This window comes from Acomys minous, assembly GCF_964271855.1.
Source record: "Acomys minous genome assembly, chromosome: 15".
Taxonomy (NCBI): Eukaryota; Metazoa; Chordata; class Mammalia; order Rodentia; family Muridae; genus Acomys; species Acomys minous.
The window spans coordinates 35,861,863-35,880,780 of NC_140497.1; the positions used below are offsets into that span (position 1 = coordinate 35,861,863).

The following is an 18,918-nucleotide window of genomic DNA, read 5'->3' on the forward strand; positions in this document are numbered from 1 at the left end:
ATATATTCACAGAATTTACAATGAGAGAATTCTTGGCTCGAAAAGATTCTTTATCATCAGCTGTATGGAAGATTTAAAAAAAACAAAACAGGCTTGTTTATGTGGTAAGGCACAGTTAAGGTGTCACACTAACATCAAAGCTAAATTGAAGGATACATCAGTGCCTTGTTTGCTATAAGTACACATCTTACGCTTGAAAACATCAGTGTAAATGCGCAGTGTTGTGGTTAGTTTAATGGCATGGCTTAATAAATATTTATTATTAGGCTATAGTTATTACGGTGGTATTTTCTAGCCTGCGGTTAATCAATAAAGACACAGACACCTGCTGTATTTAGAACAGCCTTGCTTCACCTGGGGCAGGGCAGATACTAACCCCCTAAACTACCTTCCATATCTCCCAGCCCCCATCCCACACCATCTGCTTCTCATAATTTCTAGTGGGTGACCTCCCATCCACAATTCCATAAATACTTGCTAGTGTCCATCTCCTCCATCCACGCCGACCAGCCACGTGTCTCTCCACCTACCCCATCGCGGCGGTCCTCCTCCTCCTCCTCCTCCTCCTCCTCCTCCTTCCCCTTTCTAATATCCTCCCTGTCTTCCAAGCCTGAGAACCTTCCCTCCACCCTTCTGTCTGCCTTGCCCAGGGGTAGGCCTTCCATCCAGCCAATTAGGAGGCGAGGTTCAGGGCAGCAACTAGCTCTTGGGAACCAGTAATAGCACTAGGCCAGCCTCCCACAGCACGGAACTTTGTTGTTGGTGCACTGCACCCAAGTCCCTTAGAGTCCACAGGACCCAAAAGACCTTCATCTGGCAGTTTTCAAGCTTCCAGTTCCATCTTACCAGAGGTCACGGGGTCAACTCGGGAGGTTACAAGGAAGAATCAAAACAAAACACCAGGAAACAAAAAGGGGTTGATAAAGAGTGTAGATAGTTCATGAAATGGTTTATGGTTTATATGAAGTACCTATGTTTATATACATGCATACACTTATTTACGTACTATACTATGTACAAATCCACCTACACGTCCTCCAGCCTTCCACTGGCAGGAGGAGGGTAACAGTAGCTAAGCGTGAGCCTTGGGTCTAGCAGTGTTGAGCTTACGTGTTAACTGACATCCTCAGAGCAAGCCTATGGGGCAGCTTTTAGCAGCTTCTGCCTGAGAAAACCCCATACACTGAGGTAAACAGTCACTAGGCAGCAAGCCACATGGTGAGATCTGATCCTGGTCCACTCCAGAGCCATGCTCCGATGGCCTCTGCCTGAAAGTCTGTGACATAAGGAACTCGCTGCCTGAGCAGAATCAGCAGGCAAGTCCTAGGGCAGAGAGCACTTCCTGTGATCCTGTTACCTCATGTTTCTGGCAAGGGCTATTTCATACACTGAAGTCACACCAGCTACAAGAAATCAAAGGTCTCTACAAGCAGATGTTAAAGAGAACAGATTTATTTACATCACTATTTCCTTTTTACAATATGCCCGCAGTCTACATAATACAAGAAATTAAGAAGCTTTAAATTAAGATATTTTACAAAGATATTCATCATATGATTTTTTTCATTTACATGAATTTAAAGGTCATTCTAAATATCACTTATGAAATTATGTAATATGACAACTCAACATTTCATTCTGAAAACTCAGTTTAGGGATTATGTTTGTAGTCAGCCCTTTCAGGACTATGAACTAGTTTCATAAATGATGTAACTTTCTGATGGTTAAAAGCTGACACCTTTCCCCTGCTTCCGTTACATTCTCTAGCAGTCTGCACGTCAGTCACACCTGTGCTGCTTGCTGTGTGTAGGCGCTAAGCACACAGGGAACTCAGGGGTGTGGGGCATCTCCTCTGTCCAGGCACACTGGGTGTGTTTCTATCGACACTGCACATCCCAGGCTCATCCCTTGGTACCATCATGACAGCCATGAGAGGCTTTCTAACAGCAACGGCGACCTGACGCCCTTTCACATCACATTGACAGATTCCAAACTTTTATTAGTGAAACTAGAAAGGATGGTTTTCTTAATATTTTAACCATGAGGTCCTATGAATAGCTGGCATATCCATTAAAAAATAGACAAGCTTAACCTTTCACCAAGATGGAGGCTGCAGTCGCGATGGGTCTCCTGGGTACTCTGACTCTGTAAGAACACAAGGGCTGGTCCTGGGCATCACGCTGCGGCGATGGAGGCATCATCCAAGAGTCGGCCCTGTGGCTTCACAACAGGAAGAGCGAGATGGAATCACCAAACAGTAACAAGAGAGCTCTACTATTGATAGCATTTTTGAATTTCTGTAACTATTTTACAAAACTGAAACACCAGCTGCCATGTCCTTCCACGCACAGATCCACTTCAGCGGGCACTTCTCTCCTAGCCCTGTGCTCTTGTAGCTCCCACAGGACCTCACGGCTGCCGTGTAAGGCAGGAGCTACTTACAACACCTGCCCACCACGCAGGCTCAGGGCCCTCCTATGTCTCAAGACCTGAACTGACACAAAGCTCCTTTTGGGCATTCAAGATCTTCTCATCTACTATTTGGGAAAAACATGAATTACAATAAACTCCGAAGTTCCCATCCGTCTGTCCATCTGTCCATCCATCTCTGTATCTCAAAGATAAAAGGAAATACTTTGCCCTTTCTAAGGCTGCCGACAATAAAACATAAAACACCACAACAGTCAATGCTGAGAACAAATGAGGACAGCACAGAGCTGAGGAGACAGCTCAGTTGGCAAAGTGTTTGCTTTGCACCCCCAGGTGTCATGGGAGAAAGCAGGGCGTGGCGGCATGTGCTTGCCACCCCAGCAATGGGAAGAAGGCACAGGCAGGCAGACCCTGGGGCTCACTGGCCCAACATGGCTTACTGACAAGGCACAGGCCAGTGAGAGATCCTAGCTCAAAAAGCGAGATGGCCAGTGCCTGACAACATAAGGTGGACCTGTGACCTCGACACATATGTGAGGATAGATGCACATGGATACATAATGCAGGTACACAGCACTCCAACAGTGTGCTTTGTTTTACAGTGTTGAGGGTGAATACAACTGTTTTCGCTGTAAAATTGCTAGTAGGTTAGTAATATACTAGAGAATCACCTAGTGGGTTTTGTTTTTAAGACAGGGTCTCTCTCTCTATGTAACCCTGGATGTCCTGGAATTCTCTATGTAGATGAACTTTGCCTTAAACTCACAAAAATCCACCTGCCTTTGCTCCCGGGTGCTTGAACTAAAAGTGTGCATAACAATTCTCTGTGCATCCTTGGCTGTCCTGGATCCCCCTTTGTAGACCAGGCTAGCCTTGAACTCACAGAGATCTGCCTGTCTCTGCCTCCCGAGTCTGGGATTACAGGCATGCGCCACTGCGCCCGGCTCCATAAATCCTTCGTGAAATATGCTTTTGTGTGTGTGCTCCTCTGCCCCAGGTGCACTGCAGATTATGCATCACGACTGACTACTGTTATCTGCTTAAGCCTTGATGGAAAAGCGTATTTTTCCACATGCGGTTTTGCCTGGTGTTTGTCCACTTTACTGAAGTGACTCCTCTTAACTCTCAGAGTATAAACTGGCTGATGCTCTGAACAAAGTGGCTCGTGCATGAGGCTTCAGCCTGCCTCACTCTTAGGCTCCATCCTCCCAGGTTCCACCACCTTTACAGTGGTAAACACAGGGGTCTTTTACATTCACAGTGGGAACTGAACACTAAAGAATAGGTTCCTGCATTCTCCACAGTTGTGTGGAGAGCGGGGACTGACTCTGACATGAACTCTGGTACCTCATATTTGACCACTTCCCCTTGGTGGGGAGGCCTGGTAGCATTTAGAGAAAGGATAAGCCTGTTAGTTTTAATCTGTATTTAATCAATATCGATGGAGGTGGCTCTTGTAGGAACAAATCAGTGGCTCCACTTACTTATGCCCTGGCCAAACACACAGCTTTACATGGTACCCCACCCCCAGGAATGTACATTGTGCAATTAACTGAATTTAATTATTCAAAGAAAAATAGTGACCAACTCTTTTTAAAATAGCTAGTTCAATAGGTGACTTATTATATCTAAACATATTCTGAGCACATGAAGTATGGCCAATGCAGACAATGAGAATTCTAAATTAAATTTAATCTCACTTATATCTCGGTAGTGGCAACTAGTTACCTAACTAGACCGACCAGTCTAGAATTACATAAAGTTGGAGTAGGATATAAAGTCTAAAAAATAAATAAATAAATAAAGTCTAGCAATCAAACACTGAGATGGCCATATTAGAGTTAGGCCTGGGATATAAAGGAATGAAAGAGATTAACTGATGAGCTCAAATCTCTCTCCTCAGCATAATTACTGCCAGTGTCTGAAACAGGGGAGCCCGAGGTGGCAGGATTATGACAGCGTCTATGTGTGTACACATGATGAAACCAGTAATGCTGTGGCTAGCTACAGCAAATTTCCAAGTGTCAAACAGCTAGAGTCCACTCACCCTCCACTCCATCCACAGCTAGAGTCCACTCACCCTCCACTCCATCCACAGCTACAGTCCACTCACCCCCCACTCCATCCACAGCTACAGTCCACTCACCCTCCACTCCATCCACAGCTAGAGTCCACTCACCCTCCACTCCATCCACAGCTACAGTCCACTCACCCTCCACTCCATCCACAGCTAGAGTCCACTCACCCCCCACTCCATCCACAGCTAGAGTCCACTCACCCCCCACTCCATCCACAGCTACAGTCCACTCACCCCCCACTCCATCCACAGCTAGAGTCCACTCACCCCCCACTCCATCCACAGCTACAGTCCACTCACCCCCCACTCCATCCACAGCTAGAGTCCACTCACCCTCCACTCCATCCACAGCTAGAGTCCACTCACCCCCCACTCCATCCACAGCTAGAGTCCACTCACCCCCCACTCCATCCACAGCTAGAGACCACTCACCCCCCACTCCATCCACAGTTAGAGTCCACTCACCCCCCACTCCATCCACAGCTAGAGTCCACTCACCCCCCACTCCATCCACAGCTAGAGTCCACTCACCCCCCACTCCATCCACAGCTAGAGACCACTCACCCCCCACTCCATCCACAGTTAGAGTCCACTCACCCCCCACTCCATCCACAGTTAGAGTCCACTCACCCTCCACTCCATCCACAGTTAGAGTCCACTCACCCCCCACTCCATCCACAGCTAGAGTCCACTCACCCTCCACTCCATCCACAGCTAGAGTCCACTCACCCTCCACTCCATCCACAGTTAGAGTCCACTCACCCCCCACTCCATCCACAGCTAGAGTCCACTCACCCCCCACTCCATCCACAGCTAGAGTCCACTCACCCTCCACTCCATCCACAGCTAGAATCCACTCACCCCCCACTCCATCCACAGCTAGAGTCCACTCACCCTCCACTCCATCCACAGCTAGAGTCCACTCACCCTCCACTCCATCCACAGCTAGAATCCACTCACCCCCCACTCCATCCACAGCTAGAGTCCACTCACCCTCCCATTCTTTCTCACCAAGTCATGAGATATTGTTCCCCTCCAGACACAAGAAACATCAAGATGGGTGCCTTTAAAATGGGGCCAGGTAAGAAGGTCTAAAAATTCATCTAACAAAAAGATCCAAAGTTATGAGATTATTGTTGTTAGTTTGGGTGCTGGGGATTAAAACCCTGGCTCTCATGAATGTAAAACTTTTCACTTAACTCCAAGATGTGCTTTTAAAAGTACAGTAAGGAATAGGAGCTTGGAATGTCAATAAAATGACCTGTTTATACATATAAAGCAATGCTGTTATGTAAGTCGACAAACACAAAAGCTAATGTGGAGTGCAGAGACACCGATATAGACTAATTTGTAATTACAAACTTCTGACGGAGCTCCCCGAACCTCAAGACAGACAGACACACCAGAGGAAGATGTTATCAGGAGAACTCATTCCAACAGCGGCATGAACTTAACATATGGCATCAGGATTCTTATGTTTCCATACACGTGGAGCTACAGAGGAAACCCACACCTCTGGAACGACAGATTTGAGGATGCTAGGTGGTACTGGCGCCCTGGCTCCTCCCTCCCTCACGTGTGCAGGGCTGAGCTAAGTTCAATACTCATCCAGCACTTCACTCCTACACCCACTACAGCCAACGCAGGACACTGAAATGGAGTGACTCTTTAAAACTGCCATGTTAATTCAGAATTTCTGGCAGCTGATGATCTTCAGAAAAGCCCTAAACCCAATATTAAAGAGGTTAAGAACTAGGAAAATCCAGCACTGGAGAGGTAAGAAGTAGCACAGTTTAAGGCTATTTAGAAAGTTAATCCATCTAATAAAAAGTAGTTATGAACTCTAACTGAAGCCACAGTGTACTGTGTCTCAGGGAAAGCACGCCCAAGGACACTGCAAAGACGAGGCACGAATTACCCAAGACAGCCATTCTCACCATCGGAAAACACATATGGCCGATGGTCTCAGCAGCAACAGAAGTTATGGAGTAGCAACAAAAACAAATTCATGATTGGTGTTCCTAAGACCATTGGAAACATGTTTTCTGATGGTTTCAGTCCATAGGTTGAGCATCTCTGATCTACAGGAATGCCAATCTTTGAAATTAGATTCTATAAAACACTACCATAGAAATGAGCAGAATGTCAAATGCGTATAATAAAGGCAAAAGCTACCATTGCTAGCCTCCAACTTTTACTCAGTGAAGCTTCTGCCTGCTGTTACATAATGGATTTATAAGCCAGGAAATGCTTAAGCCTTACCTTCACAAAGATGCTGGTTGGTATAAAACGTCTGAGCAGCTGGTTGGTGAAATTTGGAAATCTAAGCAAGTTAATGTTGAGAGATGGTAGCTGCTGGTACCCAGCCATCAGAGGATAGAAATTATACAGCATTTCTTGTTTGGTGCCAGGCAGAATACGTAATCGGATCTAGTCATAAAAAGCCAGAGAAAAACAGTTATATACACGACTTCCTATATGAATACACATGTACTTGCATTGTTATCTGCAATTATTCATGAAGGACAAATCCTCCTGGTGAAGGGCGCATGCTCTGTTCTAGTCCGTCTTCTCAAACAGACGACTGAATAGTGAGTGTGACAGGACGACCAGATAGATATGTGCTGTATGACACAGGCGTCATTGCTCAGTTTCTGCCAAGATCTGAAGGGTAGCGTATGCCTTAACACCTCCAGTCAGCTTACTGTTTTGTGTCTTAGACCAGGTATATCTTAATCCTCAAAAGATATATAGTAATTTGCCAAAAAAATTTATCTCTTTATAGGTACTTTTCAACAAAATGAAAACTATGAGGTTTTTGTTACTTCTTTCAGAGATTTTATACTATATATTAAGGTAAACAACTTTGGGGGAGGGTTGGAAATCTTTACTAATACTGTGGGCCCAGCAGCAAGATGGCTCAGCAAGTAAGGGCGCTGGCTGCCAGGCCTGACAACCTGAGCTCATCTCCAGGTCCCATGCAATGAAGAAGACTGACTCTCACAAGAAACCCTCTGACCTTCTCAGGTGCACCCTGATGCAGATGTGCGTGACATTCCTACACACAGTATAACAAAAAGTTTTAAACTTTAGGAAAAAATATACACGGTAAAGTTTTGGCATTTTATCCTTTCTGTTTGTAAGACAATAGTTGGAAACAGCTTATTTATTGTGAGAAGCCAGTGTGCACGTGCACACAGTGTGCCAGGAACAGCACAGCACAGGCTTTTGATGTACTGAAGCTAAGATATGTAATATTTTATGCCATAAATTTATAATGGTGCATGGCAATGTTGCATAATTCATATGTAACTCTACTGTGTATTTAACAACAAACAAAGAATTCTGAATGTGCAGAGCAAACTAGTTGATTTGTTCAGGGTAGACACTGGTGTGTTAAGACGCTTTTGTTCCTATAATTATAACTATCCTTTATTAATAAAAGGTATTTACTGACAAATGTGAGGTGTCTGTTAGCATTCTGACTCTTCTTGAGAGCATATTTCTGACTGACTTTTGTATCTATTCACTTTAAAACTCAACACACATGTCCATCTGATTTGACTGAATAAGAAATAAAGGTAGAAGAGGTGAAAAAAAAAATGTTCCTGAACACAGCAAAGTAAATTCCAGGCAAGATCAAAACCTGCACAAGTCTTCAGAGAAAAGCAGGCTTTAACCTGAGTGTGGCTGTGCCCCAGGTCTCAGGCCAAGACACAAGACAAAGAGGGAGGTTTGCATTCTTAGGAATTGTAATGTGTTACTATAATACAGCCCAGCAGTCAGTGAGCCGTGCTTTGTAAGGACTAAGAACCCATCTGTCTGATCTGACGTGAAAAGGGTAACCCACCCCTGCGGGAAGTTAAACTTAAACTTTAAAAAGACTTAAAATTTTACCACTATTAAAACACAAACCCGCCGGGCGTGGTGGCGCACGCCTTTAATCCCAGCACTCGGGAGGCAGAGGCAGGCGGATTGCTGTGAGTTCAAGGCCAGCCTGGTCTACGATGTGAGTCCAGGACAGCCAAGGCTACACAGAGAAACTCTGTCTCAAAAAAAACCAAAAAATAAATAAATAAACAAAATAAAACACAAACCCCAGCTCCCTACTTCTTGGTCACACTTCTGTGGTCACACCTCTGTGGTCACACATGAGGCCCCAGCAAAGATGACCTGTACCTGTTTGAGACCCGAGAACATGAAGGCATCGCTGGGCTCCACAGAAATTTCCACATCTTGAACCAAGTCGGTCTTATTCTGTAAATGATACCTGACAGGTAACGACTCTCTGACGCGACCAAACGATGGCAGGTCTAAGAGAAGGAGCGTGAGAGACGTGAAGAAAGCTTGTTACTCCTGGGATCGCATGAGACACGATGTTGTGCAAGCTATGGCTTGCTAGTATGCGATCTTTTGATTGGACAAAGGATGCTGATACGACAGGCTGAGAGGGAAGTAAGTCTAAAGATGACTGACACAAATCTGCAAACACCTCCCAAAGCATCTCAGTTCCTAAACTAGAAAAGGTCTTTTACTGAAACTAAGTAAGACTTCCATTCGTCCCCTCTTTCCGACGTGCCTTTTTCAGTGGAGTTCTGCAGATTTACTTTTACTGACATATACACATGGAATGTCCTGTGAATTTGTGCCCACCCTTGCAGAGGCCATGCTAATGCTGTCTGTGCCGTTCCAGTCACATGCAGCTCTCCTTAGGCAAGTAGTGCAGGAGGTGGCACGGGAGGAGGTGAGCACTGTATGCTTGCTATTTTTAAAATCGTTATAGACTTGGCAGGGGCTGATGAAGAAACATTTTTCTTGATAGGATTATTCAACAAAGAGAGGAGAAATGCGCCAGGCACATAGCGATGCACACTCATAAGCCAAGCACTTGGAAGGGAAAGGTAGAACAAATAGTAGGAGCTTAAGGCCAGCCTTAGCTAAACTGTGAGTCTGAGGCTAGCCTGAACTACATGTCACCCTATCTTAAGGCGGCCATGAAACAGTAACAGGGTGTGGGGTGCTGAAAATATGATAGCCACTGTGTGCCTCCTGGCCAGCCTGAGCTACATGTGATCCTAGGGAAAAAGAGGAGGGTGCTGATTATGTGCCCATTAAAGGGAATGTTAGCTGTGGAGCATTCCTAACAGAAATTTAAAGCTGTCAACTTCCCAGATACAATCTGCAAAACCCAAGCTGTGCGAATTCCATCAAATGACTTCAATAAAAATGGTAAGAGGAGGAGGGAAGGCAGAAGCAGGAGAGGGAGGTGTGGGTGTGACAATGAAGAGTACTGAAGAGAGTGACGGGGATTAACAATGGTGGGAGGGAGGGTGTGGGAGCCAGGGCGCTGGCCCACCCAGACTTCTAGACGGCTACTGTAAGATTCACCCATCAACTGCAAGCTGACAACAGTCAACGAGAACGTTTCAACATTAGAATTTGGTGATGTTAAGAATCTATTGCTAGGCTGGGCATGGTGGCACACACCTTTTATCCAGCATTCCTGAGGCAAAGGCAGGAGGAGCTCTGTGAGTTTGAGGCCATCCATGGCTATATAGTGAGATCCTGCCTCAAACACCCTCCTACACAAACAAAGAATCCACTGATAATTTTAAGTCATAATAATGAAAGAATTGGGTTCACAAAAAGCCATGCTAAAATGCTGATAGATGAAATGACGTGTGGGATTTGACTGACAGTTACTGGGGTAGGACCATGGTAATCAGGTAAAGTTAAAATGTAGGCCGTTTGCATAATACATTGTTTAAAACTGAGCTCTTAAAAGCCCTGTATCTATCAGGCGACATCTGAGTCTTGCTACCTGTGTTCACATGGAGAGGAATGTTCTCGACAATCACGTGAGGCAGCGTGACGACAGTCCTGATGACAGGGATGGCTTCCATGCTTGAGGCCCTATGGCACAAAGTTCCACGAGTAAAAACGTTAACCAACCAAATACAGGAATCTCTTTTACCAACTAGCTTCAAAAGAAAAGCAATACCCACTTACAAAACTCCATCAGTAGTGTTGTCTAGAAGGGGCTTTGTAATCCCACTGTTGTTCTGAACGGTTAAGGAGCAGACATTACAACCCAGGGCTGCTGTACATCGCCGCTGGGCGCTAAGGCAGGAGCTGTGTGTGACTGTCAACACTGAGGCACACCACCAACCTGCGTCTGGAAAGCAGGATTTTCTCAAGGCAAAAGAACTGTAGGTTTCTCACTATGCTCAGTGGCCACCTGGTTTCCTCAGCTCGAAGCTTTGCCCACTTCTGACAGGTGACCCAGCTACGTCTCCTGTATGGTACCCCAAGGTGAAGCTCTAGCCCTCATCAGTCACCCATACTACCAAGATCTTCACCTATTCTGCATTTTGTCTTTTCATTCTCTCTTTATGATTTCCTTCAACGAACTGGAAATTCTAATTCTAATATTGTCCACAATTATTTAATTTATTTATCTCAAGTGTTCTGCTTGAATGGGTGTATGTGCACCACACTCAAGAGACTGGTGCCCATGAAGGTCAGAAGAGGGTGTTGGATCTCCTAGTGACAAATGGTTATGAGCCATATGTGGTGCGGGGAATCAAACCTGGGTCTTCTTACAAGAGCAACAAGTGCTCTTAACCGCCGAGTCACCTCTCCAGCCCTAAAGGACACCTTCTAAGGTGCACCGCTGAGAGCCTTAATTCTGACTAATAGAAACAACCGAGCTTTGTCACTGATGATACATCCAGTAACCACCACTTAGTCCTTAATCCCTGGGGTCGTCTTCTTAAAAGACCTACTTTGTACATGCTTAATAGTGTACATGAGCATATGTACATATGGGCATATGTGTATCTCAGCCTGAGTGTGGAGGTCAGAGGTCAGCTTTCAGAGTAGGTTCTCCCTTTCCACCGTGTGGTTCTAGAGATGAAACTCAGGCTCTCAGGCTTAGCAGCAAGTGCTCTTAGCTGCTGAACCATCTTCCTGGCAGCCCCTCCTGGTTTTTATGTACAGTCCTACTGATAGATGAGGGCGTTCTACCTGATGCTTTTCACAGCCCTGCCTTCAGATTTAGTTTGACTAAGATTCTATTGGCATTGAAGTCACAAACTGTGTCAAACAGAGCTTGCTTTGTCTTCCTCATCACTGGTGGTCACACATACTGCCGTGACTTCCACCCTGCACTTGAGCGTGACGAGTGGCAATGACACACAGTGAAGACACTGAAGGAGGCGAGGGCTGAGGTGACCTTTACCTCTTCCAGGAGATAATGTAATGTCCTGTTGCCACTCCACCTTCAACCTTCCCTGCTGACGGGCAGCGAAGACAGAAGCATTCACTAGCGCTCTCTCCTGTCTGTAAGACAACTACAAGAGAGAATCCTTACAGTCTGTGCCATAAGCTCATCTGAGAGAGAGCTTCAGATAGACAAAAAGTAATACCTTACAAATTAACTGTTTTTACAACTTAGAAACTACGGATCAGAAATGCTACGTTATTTTTTCTAGGTCGTGAAAGTCCACCATTTGGACTAATCTATCAATACTCATTACAGTAAAAAACCAGTGGGGGCAGCTGGGGAAGAGAGCTAGGTAAGATCTCCAGGGCCTCTGAGAGCTGGGTGTGGCCACACATGACCTGCAACCCCAATGCTGAGGGCAGGAGAAAGAGTTGCCACTGGGGCTTTGTGGCTGCCAGCCTAGTGCAAGGGTCAGTGAGACCTTGTCTCAAGGGAATAAGGTGGGAATGTATCGGACAGCTGACATCCATATGCATGCACTCACACATATGCATGCACGCGTGCACACACCCACACCCACACCCCCCCCCCCACACACACCTGCCACACATGTGAAAATGATGTAAAGTTTCACCTTTATCCACTTGGGACTCCAGATGATCCATTGCAGTCATAGATGGAGCAAGTTGTAGCTCACTGGACACAAGTGTGAGGGCCCAAGGGGAGGCACTTAAAACATCCGTCATCAACAGAAACGGGATGTCCGCATAGACTCTTTCCAGATGCTCAAACTGTCACCAGGGAAGATAAAAGGTTGGTCGACAATTACAGTAATCCCCTGCACCTTTTCTTCTGGTGCCTCTGACAGGATCCCAGCATGCATCACAGACCATACCTTTGTGGAAACAAATCTGACTGCGACATCAAATGGAAAGACAGTTTCGATTGTTACAGTTTCATCCTGTGAGAGAACACGAGGAGCACATTCAATGGCTTTTCTAAACCTTTTAGCAAAGTCTTAAAGTTAGAAAGCAAACACAGTGCAATCTAGGACTGATCAATAAACAACCCAAGTCACACATTGAGAAGCAGGGTCTTTTCCTAGCTAACATCTGCAGGAATCTACACATGACCTGCTCTCTCTAGTAAGTCATCTGACTGTCGGGCAGCCACACAGCAAAGTGCTTTCCTCTGCATTATTTATCTCGGGATCTAGTGAAGCAGGCAGGACAGGCGTCACAACCACTTTACATAGGAGGAGCCAGACGTTAGGAAGATAAAGTGACTTGCCTAATGTCACAAATGGGGCCAAGCCCAGAATCTGGACCCTCCTCTCCCGCAAATTTTTTAACTTCACTTTGACTCAAGATGACAGAAATAATCACACACTAAAGTGATACACCGTTACATTGCCTTGCATATATAGTGTAATGCTCACAACGGTCTAGTCTATTATGATGAATTGACTTTAAGATGGAGGTCAGATGAGAAACGTCACCAAGTCTGATCATGAAGCTCCACCCTAACCGATATGCTGCATCTCCCCTCTAAAGGACCATTTGAGAAGCCACTGGGTCATTCTTCCTTTCCAAACAGATGACCCATCACACTGATGAGACCCTTTTTAAGAGACCATGTTGGGTCAGTGAGGCGACTCAAAGGATACAGGTGCTTGTTTCTAAGTCTGGTGACCTGGGTTCAATTCCTGGAACCCACATAGTAGAAGGAGAGAACCACTTCTCACATTTGTTCCCCAACTTTCACATATGCACTGTGGCATGCATGTATGTACGTGCATGTACACACACATGTAAAACAAACAAATATAAATGAAAGGTTGTGTTGGTTAGAAGTTCAGGCTGTAATGTCAGGCAGATGTTTATCATCTGTATGACCATGTTTGACCCTGGCCATGATAATGGGGCTTTAGGAAAGATACACACAAGCCTTGACACTAGGTCTCAGTTTCCTAATGCTCAGAGGTGATGTGAATTAAGTAAGATGGTGCAAGCCAGGCAGCGGTGGCGCACACCTTTACTATCAGCACTCTGGAGGCAGAGGCAGGCAGATCTCTATGAGTTGAGCCAGTCGGGTCTACATAGCAAGGTCCAGGTCAGCCAGGGCTGGGAAGAGAGAGACCGTCTCAACAAAAGGATAGTTCAAATAAAGTATGGGGATTGTGAGCCCTTCTCTGAAGTACTATCTAAGAGGTTCTGAACTCTACCAGGCATGTGAAATTCCTGACGGTGTTACAGGCCTTCTCAACTAGGAAGCTTGACTACTCCTTCAACAATCTCTTCTCCTCCAGAAACTTGCCAACAGCCCACGGCTCTACACTACAGACCTCGGTTCCTGGGCCTTTGCTTCTGTTGGGCTGAGAGACCAACCTATCAATTATTACTATTACTACTTTTATTATTATTACTACCAAGACAAAAAGGATATTAAAATAACATAGAGGTGCTTCACACATGAAAAGTAGTGGTTAAAAAATACCTTGTGACACTTGCAGATAATTTCTTTTCCTTCAACAGTTGTATTGATCAGGTAAGAAACATACACAAGGAACATTCTGGAACCCACTGTTCCACAGCGAATATACACTGTTTTTTCCAGCTGAAACATAAGAACTGTAATTTAATTACAGAGACTTCCTCCAGAGATATCCTAGACCATGTGCCCATCTAGAGATTTCTGGTTAGACACTTTGTACAGGTTGCTACAGTGTAACTGACATGCCTAATGAAGCTCTGCCACCGCCACCAAGAACCGTGAACTGACCCTCCACGAGATAATCCTCCACTTTTTCATTCTCTCCTTCAATCTCCCAAGAGCTGCTCATACGGGACTTGTAAACAGAAGCTGACTGAGAAGTTACTGCAGTTCCAGACACCAGTGATTTCACAGAAACAAGCAGTCCACTGGACGGTTACCTGTTCTAACCTAAGTATGTGAACTGCATATGAGATGCTCGGTCATACCCTCTCCGAGTGTTCGGCTACACTACCTTAGAGCTGCAGATCAGCTACTGTCCTCTCCAGTCCCTGCTGGCCATGCTCACCTGCTCCCCAGGGTGTAAGTCTCCCACAGGAATGTCAGTGAGTAAGGCTGGGTAGGACTCATCACACAGCTCTGTCCCATGAAGTGTCACATGAGTTTTCTGAGTTAGGTTGGCATCCTGCCCTGTGAAGGTGAATGTAGTGGTGTTTAGGACATTATCCTAACAATCAATATGAAGAACACTGTATTATATCATCTTTTAAACAAATATCCTCTTCTCATTGACATAATGATGTTTACCTTGTAACCATGTTGGTGCAAAGGAATCTGAGGTTTCAGACTGTGCATTTTAATTCACTGTGACTGGGCACACACACACACGCGCGCACACACACACACACACACACACACACACACACACACACACGTCTTTATGAAGCAAAATTGTAACTATTATAATCAATATATTTTTGCCAAAACTCCCAGCCAGCATTTGCCCCGTGCTGTTGTGGAAGTGTGCTGCCTGCAGAATGGTGTAGAGATGCTCAGAGAAGCGGTAGACACAGACGGTGCATCACCGGGACGGCAAACAGAGCCCGCAAGCTTTTGTGGGTGCAAGTCTGCCTTTGCAAAGTGCCTAGAGCTGCTCTCGGACAGTCATGGAGTTGGTCACTGCCAGCTGCTTATTCAATCCATTTGCCCTCACTCTGCCATCTGAGCAGAAAAGGTTCGCTGTTATACAAAATAAGAGCACGAGAGTTCGAAATGATGATTTTTTTCTAGTCAGCTCACAGAGGCAGTGACTGATGGCACTTGTGTGCCATTCCCACTCTCCCTCAAATGCTGACTCAAATGACGGAACAGTCTGTGCTGAGTTCGTTGGCAACTTCTCACATAGCTGTGCAAGCATCAGCTCTGATGACTGCTCACAAATGGTTAACTTCTGAGGACTGGTCACCAAGCTCATCTTCAAGACTCTTGTTTCCTTTCCAAAAGGTCTTAAACCACCACCACACTGTGTCAGTCAGCAGGCCAAATGTGTTGTTGATGCTGCAAGCTGTCTCCAATGCTTTATCACCCATTTTTAACTTGTTTGAGAAAAGTGCTCAGTGTGTCAGCAGGTAAAAAGCACTTGCTGCCAATGCTGGTGACCCGAGTTTAATCCCCCAAAGACACATGATGCAAAGGAGCAAATCAACTCCCACAAGCTGTTCTTGACCTCCACAGGCATGCTATGATACATGCCACCTACCACCAAATAAGTAAAACTTTATGCAACTAAAAAGTTTTTTAAAGATAATCATTTAAATGTGTTTTATAACACCATTTCCATAGTATAATATAAATATAAAATAAACAGTAAGTAATTATCAAGAAAAAAAGTGAAAAATCAGCCAGGTGTGGCACCTTTAATCCCAGCACCCGGGAAGCAGAGGCAGGCAGATTGCTGTGAGTTCGAGGCCAGCTTGGTCTACAAAGCGAATGTAGGACCGCCAAGGCAACACAGAGAAACCCAGTCTTGAAAAACAAAACAAAACAAAAACCAACAAAAAAAAAGGAAAAATCCACATTAAACCATGTATCATATAACCACATTTATTAATATATTGTAACACCAAATGGCAAATTTTGGCAACACAAAACACTGCAGGGACTTTTGCACCAACATAGTACACTGATACTGGTCAAAGCTACAAAATGAATGCTTACCTGGCTTTAGGCCAGCGGTGAGCTTCACGGCCCTGATTTGGGACTTTTCATGGGATTGAACAGTTACAACCAAACAATACATCTCATTCATTAGGGCAGGAGGCTCATGTCGCAGATGTACAGAAATGTTTGGGACTCTGGAAATGATCCTTCAAAAAGAAACAGCTCAGTAAGCAACCTGAAGAAATGACATGGTTGAGCAGAGCGGTTAAGGAAGCAAGACATCTTCAGCCTGTTCTGGAAGTGCACTTACATTGTGCTTGCCTGGATTGTGATGCTGTCCCAGTGAGCCTCGTTGTCTGGAAGCTTCGGCCGCCTTTTGAAAGACCTGGCAGCCTGCAGGGCTTCCTGGGAGGAGGCAGCATCCCCCCCTCCTCCCTGCCAGCTCAAAACCACACACCTGGCCGAATCGCTGCCCAGCACCAGATCCACAGAGGTGATCTGAAAGAGAAAGGTGGACCGGACTTATCGTCTCTCCTGTCAACACCACCACAGTGAGGACGATCACACCTCAAGTTCACCCTGTCACGCGCAGGATGAAAAAAGACAGAACACCTGCTACCAGACGTTCACCCTGGCCAGGCACTGACCTTCCAAGTAAGAGACTGGATATACAGGTAGGATGTTGCCACCGGCACAGCACTTAACAGAACAGATGTTCATTGGTACATGCCGAAGGAAACAGGAAGTACCATAGATAAATCTCCAAACTAGGGTCTAACCCCACAAACATTTCTGCTGAAAGTACTTACAGTGTTAGTAATGAAATGTTTTATTAACTCCATATTACTGCCAAACAAGTCCACTAACAAAAGGACCCAACATAGGATTATTAATTATAATAATAGGATTCCTCAGATACTAAGTAAAAAAATAAAATACAGCTCTAAGTGTAGGAACATTGTCCAAGAATGGAGCTGTGCAAGGGGAACTCTTGAGTGCTTGTGAGAAAACTGCAAGAAAATAAGACAAGACTTTCATGGAAAAAAAGCACCCAGTGAGTGTGTACAAGGCAGTAAACACTGTTGTGGGACAACCACCACAAGACCAGAGGTACTACTGCCACCATCCCACGGATGGATGCCCTGAGGTCACACACAGGTTTAGAAAGCCACAGAGCTAGAACTGAAGATATGCAGTTGGCCTCAGAGTGTACACAACCATTTCACCACACAGCTACCAAGGGCTTTTCAATTGTCTCTACTATATCAACTTATTAAAATATTTGTCTTCATTCTCTTTAACTATATGCAAATACAATATCCGAATACTAAAAAGATAAAGTTTAAATTAGGTCCTAATATAAATTTGCAGTATTACGTAATACAACTTGTTGAGGACTCCTTAACTGATACTTACTCATTAAAAAATGAGATTGGCGTTATGCAATAAGAGCTAATAATGTCTAATTATAGTACTAAATGAAGAAAAGCCAGAAACAAAGCATCATATAGAGTATATTCCTACTGTCTTCCAGGAATGAATCCAGGCCCTTTTATGTGCTATGAAGCACTGGTTCTACCCCTGAGCCACATCCACGGGGTCCACTTCTTCTTCTTTTCTTCTTCTTCTTCTCCTTCTTTTTCTTCTTCTAGTTCTCCTTCTCCTTCTTCCTCCTCCTCCTCTTCCTTCTCTCTTTTTTTTCTCTTCGAGACAGGGTTTCTGCGTGTAGCCTCAACTGTCTTGGACTCACTTTGTAGACCAGGCTGGCCTCAAACAGAGATTTACCTGCCTCTGCCTCATGAGCACTGGGATTAAAGGCATGCACCACCACCGCTCAGCCCAATTCTTTACCAAATGATTTTAAATAACAAATGTTGGAGCATATGAAGGAAACCTACCAAACGATTATGAATGCATCGTTTAAAATCTTAATATAAACATACTGCTTTTGTCATTGAACTTATTTTAAAGCAAATTTTATAACTAACCTCAATTTTCTTTCCCACATCTTCAGTTTTTGCAACAAATTTAAATGACAATTTTCTTGTTTTGCCAGGAACTAAGCACATCTTTCCTTGAGTCAGATTTTCTAAGACTTCGCTTGCTTTGGATGCTTCTTCTAATACACAGAACTGGTTGTAACCCTTAAAGAGAGATGAGCAGCATTATCATTTGCAAATATCAGACAGCAGGTCTTTTGCTAACAATGAAGCACATTCTAGCCCAGGGTTCTCAACCTGGGGGCTGTGACCTTTTTGTGGATGAATGACCCTTTCACAGAGGTTGCAAACCAGTTATCCTACATATATATTTATAGTAAGATTCATAAAAGCAGCAAAATTACAATTGTGAAGTAGTGACAAAAATAATTTTATGAAGGAGGCGGGTGTGGTGGTGCATGCCTTTAATCCCAGCACTCGGGAGGCAGAGGCAGGCCGATTGCTGTGAGTTCAAGGCCAGCCTGGTCTACAAAGCATGTTCAGGACAGCCAAGGCTACACAGAGAAACCCTGTCTCAAAATAATAATAATAAT

The 18,918-nt window shown here is 44.8% G+C and overlaps 1 protein-coding gene across 2 annotated transcripts in view; it reads right to left on the minus strand.

Moving 5' to 3' along the window:
* Nucleotides 1-1,436: 1,436 nt before the first annotated feature.
* The window catches only part of TRAPPC11 (trafficking protein particle complex subunit 11), a 42,716-nt gene continuing 25,234 nt past the window's right edge, over nt 1,437-18,918 (minus strand). For both annotated transcript variants that reach the window (XM_084760141.1, XM_084760140.1), the window contains exons 19-30: nt 18,374-18,529; nt 16,696-16,883; nt 16,443-16,591; nt 14,794-14,915; nt 14,229-14,348; nt 12,628-12,693; nt 12,367-12,523; nt 11,748-11,859; nt 10,329-10,420; nt 8,687-8,820; nt 6,770-6,937; nt 1,437-2,220 (exon numbers count right to left, since the gene is read on the minus strand). In XM_084760141.1, coding sequence (XP_084616267.1) covers nt 2,176-2,220; nt 6,770-6,937; nt 8,687-8,820; nt 10,329-10,420; nt 11,748-11,859; nt 12,367-12,523; nt 12,628-12,693; nt 14,229-14,348; nt 14,794-14,915; nt 16,443-16,591; nt 16,696-16,883; nt 18,374-18,529 — 1,509 coding nt within the window. In that variant the 3' untranslated portion in view covers nt 1,437-2,175. The remainder of the gene's footprint in view (nt 2,221-6,769; nt 6,938-8,686; nt 8,821-10,328; nt 10,421-11,747; nt 11,860-12,366; nt 12,524-12,627; nt 12,694-14,228; nt 14,349-14,793; nt 14,916-16,442; nt 16,592-16,695; nt 16,884-18,373; nt 18,530-18,918) is intronic.